The sequence below is a fragment of the Nestor notabilis genome, unplaced genomic scaffold (genome assembly GCF_000696875.1).
Source record: "Nestor notabilis isolate BGI_N333 unplaced genomic scaffold, ASM69687v1 scaffold3194, whole genome shotgun sequence".
NCBI classification, from domain to species: Eukaryota; Metazoa; Chordata; class Aves; order Psittaciformes; family Psittacidae; genus Nestor; species Nestor notabilis.
In genome coordinates, this window is record NW_009924063.1 from 23,706 (window position 1) to 35,504 (window position 11,799).

The 11,799-nt window shown below is 42.7% G+C and overlaps 1 protein-coding gene across 1 annotated transcript in view; it reads left to right on the plus strand.

Moving 5' to 3' along the window:
- PAH (phenylalanine hydroxylase) overlaps positions 1–11,799 on the plus strand; it is a 36,171-nt gene that overhangs the window by 20,238 nt on the left and 4,134 nt on the right. Inside the window, exons 4-10 of the mRNA XM_010012443.1 lie at positions 1,813–1,901; positions 4,067–4,134; positions 6,957–7,153; positions 7,510–7,645; positions 8,942–9,011; positions 10,461–10,517; positions 11,528–11,623. Of these exons, the coding sequence (XP_010010745.1) occupies positions 1,813–1,901; positions 4,067–4,134; positions 6,957–7,153; positions 7,510–7,645; positions 8,942–9,011; positions 10,461–10,517; positions 11,528–11,623 (713 nt within the window). The remainder of the gene's footprint in view (positions 1–1,812; positions 1,902–4,066; positions 4,135–6,956; positions 7,154–7,509; positions 7,646–8,941; positions 9,012–10,460; positions 10,518–11,527; positions 11,624–11,799) is intronic.

Below are 11,799 nucleotides of genomic sequence, written 5' to 3' on the forward strand. Positions count from 1 at the left end.
AGTTTAACTCAAGGGGTTGGAGGTGCCGGAAGGATGCTAACAGCAAGGTGAGAGAGTATTTCTGGAGAAACCCCGCAAAAAAAGTCATTTTGGGAAGCTCTTCCTGGGGCTGCTGCTGCCATCTAGTGGCTCGTTCAGGACTGTCCTTTAGGGCAAAGAGGACGGGTGTGCTGCTCGGGAAGAAGGGACCAAACCCCACTTCTGCTGGGCAGTAACACTACCGAGCAGCCGGGCTCGGTCTTTGTTGACCTCTCCAAGCTGGCAGCAACCAGATGCCTGCCCTCCCTGCCCTGCCTGAAACAAACTGAGGGCTCCGAGGGGAGGCGTTGGATGGAGCTGGGCCAGTGGTAGGACAGTAGAAGGTGGGCACTCTGTGTGGGGCTGAGCTGTGGCCGCCCAAAGTATGCCCTGCAAATGTGCTGTTGTTGCTCTGACCCCTCTGTGCAGGTGCCTCGCAGAAGCCCAGTGCCACAAGTGCCTTCCCCGTTGTTAGGCTCAGCATAAAGCAAGGCTGAATAGTCCTGGAGACAGTGATCCTCTTATCCTGTAGGTGGTCCATCAGGTCTGGGATGAGCCCCATCAGCAGGGCACTGCAGGGAACTCATGCAGCAGCTGCTGGCTGGGGATCAGGTTCACTTGATACAACCCCCACAATCAAATGGGGAGGTATGGCTGAGTGGCACTGCTCTAAGCAGAGGGCCACACAGGGCAATGAGCTGTTTTCCAAGCATTGACTGAGCAAGTGACATCCATCTGTGCAAGAAAGTCACAGTAATATGTCCAAACATATTACTGATAGACTGCTGAAAGCCCTTGGGCTTGGACCAGCACACTTATGTGTAGTATTAACCTTGAAGCCTGTGTTGCTGACTTTTACTCAGTGCAGAGACCATATGGGACACGACTGCACACCCTGAAAATGGGGTATATCCTTAGGTGGTGGTGTTAGTGCCAGGAAGGAGACCTGACCTAGGATGGCTGCCCCATGTACCTCATGAGCTATAAAGAACCCCTTCTCGTAGTGCAATTGCCATGAAGACACTTGCCTTCCACTTTTCCCTGTCTGAACGCATCACATCTGGGAAGTTCTGTGATTTTTCCTTGATCTCCACCTTATGTCCTTCTGTAAGGGGAATGCCACATGAGCATTGCATGCTGTATACTCAGTGTGGTCTCATTTCATATCCTGAATGTGCCCTAGGCAGTGTGTATACTATGTGAGTTACAAGGCAATAGAAAACCAGACCCAAAATGTCAATTAAATGAATGCATTATTGTATAATGACTACAGTAATACAATGCCAGTCTGAGGTATTAGGGTGCCATTTATCATTTTATTTCAGCATCCTAGCTTAAGTGAAGCCACCAAGTAGGTCTTAGAAAAAGATTTTTGGAGGGTCAAATAATCCTGTATCCTTCTTATTGTGGGGTTTCTTGCTATTCCTTTAAAATGGCTGATTCCAGCTACTGTGAAAGGAAGCACACCCTGGAAAAATTCCTACATTTTGGTAAGCCAAGAAACCAGAATAATAAACAGAAAACCATAAACATTACAAGCCAGATCTGTGCCAAGAGCTAGACATTCCTGATGCTCTGTATTCTTCCAACAGTCCAAAACAACCACAAATTCAAGACAACTTGCAGGGTTTGCTCTTGCTTTCTGCTATAGCGAAAGACCATTGCTGGCCAAAGAATTTAGCCCTTTGCATATGTTTCTTTAAATTTACTATGAAAAGAAGGAAAGATCAGGAAGCAGGCCCAAACCAAGTAATGAAGAAGCATACCACTCTCATTTTCTTTTCTGTTTTGCAGTGCCATGGTTCCCAAGAAGCATCCAAGAGCTGGACAGGTTTGCCAATCAGATCCTAAGCTATGGAGCAGAATTGGATGCTGATCATCCTGTAAGAAAAAAAAGCTTTATGTTTTTAACATGCTTCTAGTTATTGGGACAGATGTTTCTCTCATTTACACATGCTCTGCTTTCAGACAGACCTAATAGACTAAGTCTCACATGATACAGGACAAGAAGGGTACCACGTTGGTTACCTTTCTTGTTAGAATCAGCCCAATCCCTGGTTATGAAGTAAATCAGATCAAAGGTTGCTTTAATTTGGACAAATACCAGACCTTAAAAATTATAGCTGTCACCAGAGCACAGGGCCACCACAAGGACACCTCTAGTTTTCCCATGTGGCTCTGACATGGTGACTTTAGACTTATTCTCTGAATCACTAGTAACAAAAACTTTAGAAGCACCATATCAGAGCCCAGAGATAAGACGACTGGTTTATTTAATCCTTAATTACATATACACATGATTGAGCTTAATACCTACTTATGTGGTTGTTCAATCTGACATGATTCTTGTACCATGAGGCACAACAAAAGAAAAGGTCCTTGTTTCAAAAAGTTTGTGGTTTAAATGGTAGGGTCAGAAAGTTTGGTTCATTGGTCCAGCTGATAAAAATAAAATAGTGTTTTTTCAGCTCTTCCAGATGCAAGAATACTTTCTGCCTCTATTCCCTCTCCAAGCAAACAACAACTTATTTTCTTTTGTCAAAACACACTGAGTTCCATGCAGTGCAACAGAAATTGCTGCTATTAGTTTAATTGAGATGGGGTGATTATAAATAAATTACATGCAGTGCAACAAAAATTGCAGCTATTAGTTTAATTGAGATGGGGTGATTAGTCATTCACTACCTATTGCTTAATTCGAGATGTGTTATGTATCATGTACAATGATTCATGATGTTCAGCGTGGTCATATGAAAGGCAGAATGAAAGGAGATACACTGAGTCAATGGCCCCCTTGTGTGTCATGCGGGAATAGACCAGGATTGTATTTAAAAAAAGAAACAAAACAAAACAAAAAAGATATTAAAAAGAATGAAGCATCTCTGCTCCAGTTCCTAGAATTAGTTAGTGAGTAGCTTATGCCTTAAAAAGAAAACACAGCTGCTGGGGAAAATAGGTGTGACAGTACATAGACTGCCTAAAGTAGAAATTAAAGGAGCCTGTGATTTTAATGGTTAAGTGATGTGGGATTTAATCACAAATACCTCTATGCCAGGCTAATCTCGGACAGCACATTTTTTAGGCCACTGGCTGCCCCTTCTTGACTCACACTTTTAGATCTCCACTCTAGCTGCCTCCTGTACATGGTTGTAGCTTCGTGGTCATTCAGTCCAGCTGTGCCGTATACCACAAAGAGATGCATGCAGGAACTGCTGCAGTGCCCAGTAAGTTGCTGCTATTTGCCCTGCAGAAGTGTGTCCAGCTTGGAAGGATGTTTCTCCACCTTAGCTGGTGAAGGCACTCCTAGCCGTGTGGAACTTTTAGTCTAAATAGCAGGCACACTGGGATAAGGGAATGGTTATCTTAGATGAAGATTTAGAAATTATATTTCTCATCCCTGGTTTTATTGGTAATTAGCTGAAAAGGTCAAGCTCCCAACCACAAGGTCTATTAGTCATTTTTCTGTAGTAATTAAATCCCTTCAGATGGTTGAATTTGTAGTGCAAATAGGGCTTTTTTGGCTTGCAAAGTGCCTCTGGTCTTATAAGAGTTTGGAAACGAGCACCTTTAAGTGCGGTTCATGCTGAAAATCTGCTGAAGAAGTATGATTGAGTTGATGAGTGTCATCTAACTGGAGATGTCTAACTCTGCTCCTCTAGGTCAGCCCAGCTGTGCCAGGAACTGCAACAATCTTACTGAGAAACCAGAAGGACGTGGTTATTTGAGTGACATTAATTCAGTGTACTGCTCCCAGGGGAGCACCTTGTTGGCACTGTAAAGGACTATGTTTCCTTCTTTTGTTGCAAGTAGAAGTGAGAAAATGAAAGGACTTGAGGGGCAAGAGGTGCTGGGAGGCTGTGGCAGGATGTTTGCTTTGGTGGCCCTGCAGACCAGGAAGGAGCAGAGCTGGGCAGGATGGAGGCAGCTTCCCTACTCACCCTCCTTCACTTCTTAGACTGCACCATCCATGCACAAGGCTGCTCAGTGAAAGGAAAGTAGTTTACCATTTGCACTTACGCAGGGAGTGACCATTGCTGTTCCTCTTTAGGGGTTCAAAGATCCTGTGTACCGGGCCCGGAGGAAGGAGTTTGCAGATATCGCCTACAATTACAAACAGTGAGTGCTCCGTGCATGGGCAGAAAGTAAGGCCACATCTCCTGCCCTCTTTTAGGGCTCTCACCGTGCTGACAATCTGTACTTTTCCACAAGCGTCCTTCTGCTGCTACCTCCTGTAAATCTGCCATGTGTTTAAATCTTCCTGTTCATGCATTTATCCCCAAATTGCAGTAAAACAAAAGTAAATTGTTCCAGGCACATGTTCAGAAGAGAACATCTCCTCCCTTCCTTCCCCACAACACCCCTCTTCTCCAGCTTTGTTGTCTAATTGAGCATCAGACTCTGTTGCTACTACAAAGACCTGAGCTTTGAATAAAGCCGTTTCTGGTATTCTCCCCATTAAATCAACCCTGGGGGAGGAGTGCGTATCATTTACATTAAAGCAGGAGCTGCATACACTATTAAAATAATGAATAACTTATGGTTCTGATGCTAATCCAGCACTTGATACTCTACTTTTATCATGTCTGACCCAGCTGCAATCAGCAATTTGGGCTCTCATTTCCCAAGAAAAATAAATGGAAATGATAAATTCAGTTAGAACAGGCTTGCTTGATTGCTTTCAGTGATCAGATCTGGTGGAGACAAAATTCTGTTCCTAGAGTCACTTACACATTTGTATCAGTACTACTAGGCCTGTGTCTTTCTGGGACTGGAAAAAATTGTGATTGCAAAGGATAAACTAACATATGTTGTACATTTGGGGCTCCACTCTTCACAGGACTGGGGTGAAAAGACAGTCCCTGAGCCAAAGAGCTAATAATCTAATCGCAAAATGAGAGGCCAAATTGGACCGATTGATGGAAAGTGAAAAAAAGTCAGGTGAAAAAAGTCAGGAGCCCAGCTTAAAACCAGAAAATTTGGGTAAGACTTTATGGCCAGATGTAGATGGATTTAATGCCCGTTTATAGGTGTCCCACAGAAGATACACCTTTCCTGCATAATGGATAGCAAATTCTGGTCTCTTGTTTGCATGCTTTCACCAAATCCTACATAGAAATAAAACAAAACTAATGTTATTCCCCTCCCCCTGAAAATCAAAACAGAAACCATCTTATTCAGATGAAACCATTATCTTACAAGATATAACTAATTAATATTTAGTCTGTTAGCCAGATACTCTGACATATTGGTAACAGAGCCTATACAGACCTGGACCTATGTCCCAAAAGCACCTTTTATGTGAAATAATTGGATTTTCCAATTAGGTCTTTCAGTAACAGAGCAGTAAGTAGGGTGTCATGCATCTGAGCTTCTGGGACTTGTGGAAAGAAGGCATGTGTTTTCTGTGACTTTGGGTGTTGATTCATGAAGGCCTAGCTGGATTTGTGATGTCTTTGCTCTGGGTGCTACACCTGACAGACATTCCTTTTAGGATCTACTGTGGGGGGGAGAGGACAAGGAGGTGTCTGCAGCATGGAAGGACAGAGATGCAAGAGAACTGGGCAGGAGAAAAGAGACATCCAAAGATATCAGGCTTTGTAGGAAGTATCTGAAAAGGCAAATGTGCTTAGCTTGTGAAGGTGCTACCCATCTAGAAAAGTGAGGTGGGTCTGTGGTTGCTTGTCTTGAACTCTTCTTCCCACCATCAATTTTACCCTCTTCTGTGCCCCCCTTCTTTTTACCTATTTTGTCCTCTTTTCTCCTGCTGTTTGCCTCTCTACTCTGCCTTTGCTCTTTTGCTTTCTTTCTTGATACATTTACCTGCTGGTTTTATGGAATGCTTAATTTCCCTGACTTTTCTTTTCTTTGCTTTTAGCTTGCCTTTTCCCTCTGCCTTCCATTGCTTCCAGCCCTGTTGACCCTTGAAATATTTTAATGGAAATTTGAAAGGTTTCTAAGCCATAGCTTCCCCCTGTAACCCTGGAAGGTGGTTGAGGATTACTTAGGAGTGCTATAGAACAACAATCCCCAGCAATCTTCATAATTCAACATGATGTTTAAAGCTCCACAGATCAAGGAGGGCTGATACAGAGAGACAGAAAACGACGGTGCTCCAGAGGAGCTGCCCTGCGGATCAAGGAAAAGAAGAGGGAGTGGGAGATAGTGGGGTGTCATCAAGAGTTTAACAATGGGTCTCTGGGGCTTGGAAAGCTCCAGCATTATTCCAGCAGTGATGTTAACCCTATTAAGTTACTTAAAACCCTTTGATTTTTCAAAGCTGCTGGATTCACCTATGGCCCTACCATTATTGCAAAGGAGTTGGCTATTCATGGGAGGCCAAAATACATTGCTTGTGATTGTCTAATTCCTGCTAGCTTCAACATGAACTAAGCACATGGAGGCCTGAGGGTAGGATTTGACTCAAAATTACTCATTATAATTGTAAAAAGTCAATGTGGCTGGAGTCTGCATCTGTTACAGCATAAAGCACTGATCAGAATTTCTCTGCCCCTCCAAGAAACAGTTTTTTGGAGTTGATGGTTTCCCTGTTGTAACCAAAACAATTAATGTAATGTGTATTAGAGCAAGAAGTACAACAGCTGCTTCATATCTGGAAATGCAAATAAACTGAAACTAGCAGCCAGTAAATATACATAGAAGAACATCTTTCTAAGACAAATAAGCACTTACTTGTTTTCACCACAATAACGCAAGGAGTTGTCTAAAGGCCAGTATCTCAGCTGAGGTCATTAAAGACCTTCCCAGCCTGTGCCTAGGGGCAAGTGAAGCTCCTTTTACACCTGCGTGTCAGACCAAAAGCATCTCCCCTCCTGCACTAACAGCTTCTGGCCAGTCCATGTGATGGTCTTGAGTATGATGCTGGTGACACAGGACATTTTCTCTGTTGCTTTTATGGAGTATATCCATTTTCTTTCCAGTGGCCAGCCTATTCCTCAAGTAACCTACACAGAAGAAGAAAGAAAAACTTGGGGCACCGTCTTCAGGGAGCTGAAGAATCTCTATCCAACTCATGCTTGTTATGAACACAATCACGTGTTCCCGCTGCTGGAGAAGTACTGTGGCTACCGGGAGGACAACATTCCCCAGCTTGAAGATGTTTCAAAATTCTTGCAGAGTAAGTTTGCAGCATATTAAAAAATACCAAAGCAAACGAAAGGCCTCAGCTGTCCGTGGTATGGTGCTTCCAGAGATGGAAAAGTGATCCCTGCTTTATCACAGGCTCCCCATGGTGTTTGGCACATCACTTAGCCTGTGTACCCCATGTGCCTCTCTAAACCTTCCAGGGGAACAATGGTACAGGTACTCAGATACTGTGATGGTTGTATACATGGGTAGAAAATTCCCTGCTTTTTCACAATTAAACTCTGTTTAACATAAGGAGAGCAAACAAAACAATTATCAAACTTTTTCCACTGTGAGGAGTCTGCATAAGGATAAATCAAACACGACACCATTCTTTTGTCCCTTCAGCCTGCACTGGATTTCGCCTGCGTCCTGTTGCAGGCTTGCTGTCCTCTAGGGATTTCTTGGCTGGGCTGGCATTCCGAGTATTCCACTCTACACAGTATATTCGCCATGCATCCAAACCTATGTACACACCAGAGCCGTAAGTATTTTGGCACAGAAAGTGTGTAAATTTGCAGCAAGCTAAAAGCAGGGTCAGCCCAACTGATAATAACCATGTGGGACTCTGGAGCACTCTTGGGAACAGAGTTAATGGAGAGCAGCCAAGTGGCTGCTCTCTTCTGAAAACATTTTTTGGAAGATTTCTAGTCTTTTTAACAAGCTTCATCCTCTTCTGCAAGTTCTCATGGGATGCATGAGACAGTTTTGCTACTGAAAGCATGCTTGTGTGGTGTCTGGGATGTGAGAGAGAGCAGTGTACAAAGGCATTTAGCTTAGCTATTAGCACCCAAATAGTGGTGTGAAATCTAGTGCAGGAATGACTCAACATGTTGCATGCAAGCTTCTGGCAGCAACATAAAGGAAGACCAGACTATTGATCCCTTCTCTTTTTCAGTTTTATGCCATAATGTTTCTATCTGTCCCTGTCCATTGTCCTTTTCCACGTGCCGTTTTCAAAACAGTTTTCTTCCTCTGCTTCATGTTGTCACAATTCTTCCTCCCCTGCCTTATCTTTTCCTTGCTTCCTGCTTCTTCCCACAACCTCCTTTCCCTCTCCATTTTTCTATCCCTCATTTTTCTGATTTGTTTTCCCTACTTCTGCTTACCCCATTCTCATCCTGCACAAAGCCATGCTGAAATGTCTTCCAAAGTCCTGGCCCTCCTGAGAGCATCTTACTCCTCTCCCCTTTCCCTCTTCCCAAATCACTCTCTCTCTTTGAAAAATCTAGCAGTCTTTAGGTGAGTTCTTCCCCAAACATGCTTGTTAAGCTGCCACTTGTGATGAAAATAGTCCTATCTAAGGAAGAGCAAGTTCCTGTCTTTTAGTGGGAGGCTGTGGTCCTGAACAGGGACTGGACTTGAGCTCTTGATGTAGATGTTGACACCATGGTGAATTGTCCTAATAGCCTGAACTTAATCTAAAGAGGTTTCTTGTCCTTTGAGACTGAAAAGTCCATTTTCTCTTTGGTGGATTGTTTTCTTTCTTGGCTTTCCTGAGCTGAGCAGGCAGTTGAATGGATGGTTTTCTTCCATAAGCACAAACAAATAATATATCAGCCTTCCTCTGAGGGATGCATGACGATAGAATTACTGAAAACCTTGGAGTGTGCAAGCTTTTCCATCACAATAATAATTTTGGGACATGATTCTTGAGCATTATTTGCTGTTAGGAGCAAATGCACAGCACTCTTGATTATCTGCTGATGCTAGGGCATTCATCCAGCATTGCTGGACTTTTTCTAATTTAAAGTTATTCAGATGTCATGTTTTCCTGCAGTGATATTTGTCATGAGCTGCTAGGACATGTGCCTCTTTTTGCTGATCCCAGTTTTGCTCAGTTTTCGCAGGTAAGTTTCTCAGTGGTTATATTATTTATATAATTGAACACACCAGGGACTTGGTAATTCAGACGATGAGCCAAGAGGTATGAGTGTTGGGGTGGATTCACCTTTAAGCATACTGTTTAAGAGTGGCTGAGGCCAATTTACTTATTGCTTGAAGTCTCGATACAAATCACTTACATGAACTCATTCACTCCAACTCCAAACGTGTGTCTTACGTGAATTGTTTTTTTGCAGGCAAACCTTTTGCAAAGCTATCATCTAAAAACCCTTCTGTAGATGTTGATCCTGCTGAGCAAAGTTAAATGGCTCATGCATCAGATGAATTATTTCCCCACCATGCAGTCTAAATGTTAGGGAAAGTGGAGGGTTTTTTTGTTTTCTATTGAAGCCACAGAGGAGGCTGATTAAAGTGAGTAACTGTCTCAGCTGCAAGCTTGGGAGAAGGCTGGAGGGGAGTTTTCTCTTTGGTAGTGTTAACATTTCTGGAAAAGAAGCCAAACCTCGGTGAAGGAGTAAACTTTTGGCTGCATCTTACCAGAAAATATGAAAAGATACAGAGAAGGAGGAAAAAAGGAAAGAAGGAAAAATAAAGATGAGAAAAAAGAAAAGGGAGGAAAGAGGGAGAGTGAGGGAAGGAGGAAAGGAGTGAGGGATGGAGCGAGGGAAGGAGCAAAGGAAGGAAGGAAGGAAGGGCTTCCTGCTGACAAGATAAAAGTTGACTTGATGTAGTTAGTAAGCACTCAGGATTGCCCTCAGGTTCTGCCCTTTCTCAGAACTTGGGTTCCCTTCAAGAGAAATCCTTCTGCATCTTGGCTTACTAGGGTTTGACATGGTGATGTCTGCTCCCATGGTCTTGGGAGTGTGTGTGGGGCACTCCAAGTCCTCACTGGGACAAACCAAGAAAGGAACTTGGTTATATAGAGTCTTGTGTGGCTGTCTTCTGAATCCAGCTATATGTCCTAGGAAAGTCTGCATTAGCTCCCAAGGTATGAATAAGCTCATTCAAATCATGCTCCATTATTCAGCAAAAATAACTCATTCAAGACTCCAGGAAAACTTCTGCAATCACAGTCCATCAGAACAAAGAGAAGTATTTAAGGTGTGTGGGTATGATTGATTTACCTCCTTTTGACCATATCATTCTCTCAGTTGCACATTATAGACTTGATCAAAAGCTTGTTAAAGCAAGAGGACAATTTAATTTGGCCTCAATGGGCTTTGTATCGGGCACAAAGGATCCTGCCTTGTAAATAACATTTGGACAAGACCCTTTGTTCATTTCTGGAGAGATTTCTGGTTTAAAATTGATGTTGCATGATAGGAACATGTCCTGTAAACATTTGTGTGTGGTAGTAAGCAATGGTAACATTTAAAATGTGAGAAATTACATAAGACAAGACAGGAAGAATGTTTGTAATAAACAGCTTGAAGAATAATGGTTTATTGTTACAGGAAATTGGACTGGCATCTCTGGGAGCTCCGGATGATTTCATCGAGAAACTTGCTACGGTAATTTAATAAATGAGGGTTCAATTTTCCAAAGTGCCCTGTGTTGTCTTAATTCTGCTGCCGCTGAAGTCACTGATAGAACTCCCATAGAGCTGGATGGAAACAGAGTGAAGTCTATGATTGGAAAACTCCACCCTGAAACAGTTGTATTAAAGAAAAATGGCTTTGGCACCCCTTAATCAAAGTGACAGATGTGATTAAATGCAGAAACCCAGACAAGATTTCCTCCAGCACAAACATATTGGGCAAGAAGAGATTACATGTTACTACATCCCCACAGGAAATTTCATGAGGCAGCTTCAGTAGCTGTTCTACCTGCAAGTGTCTCTTCTCTTCCACCTTGCCAGGTAGATAATGTCCTCTGCAGTCAGTGTGACTCACCTAAATCCTACTCTGAGACTACTGAGACCCAGCATTGCAAACTTCTAATAAAAACAAGGGTATACCTGTAAGATTAGTGTCCCCAGCACCAACTCACCTGGGCAAAACATTGCACCATCTTTCTGCTTCTAATAGATAAGATAATTCTTCAGAGCCAGAGCAGGTATCCCTTCAAAATGACAGACCAAGAAGCCAAGCTAGGCCACACACCATCTTCCTTCAATATTGCACTAACTGCCCATTCCCTCTCTTGCTGCTGCAGCTAGATGCCCTCTGTGTGAAACAGGACACAAACTTCTGTCAACTAAGGTTCAAACTTCAGTCAGCTAGCCAAAATGAAATTTTATTGCTATAGTTTCATTGTCTGTGCTCTGCTGACAAATGTAAGCACAATAAAACACAACTGTGTTTGTCAGGAAACGGAACTGATTTGCAGGCACACTGAGTCTAGCACTGCGCCCCTTCAGAAGAAGAATTTCTGTCTGTGGGGACATTTACTGAATTTATACAGTTGATATATGACATATGGCAACGTTTGAAAAAATGCAAACTCCAAATGTAATCAAATTAATGATGTGCACCTATTCTTTGATCAAGGAATCGTATGCTTCTGTCTATTTTCTTTTTAGGTTTATTGGTTTACAGTGGAGTTTGGACTATGCAAGGAAGGTGACTCACTCAAGGCATACGGTGCAGGGTTGCTGTCTTCATTTGGGGAGCTGCAGGTGTGTTCTATAAAACATTTTGAAGATGTTTATAATCACTTAAATTTATCTTCTGAGTGTCTTCAGATCCTTATTTTGCTTCATACTTTGTGCATAGAAGTAGCATGAAATGTCATACTTCACTGAAGAGGTCTAATAAATGTGTCAGTGTATACACACAGGGGACTCATTCCTGC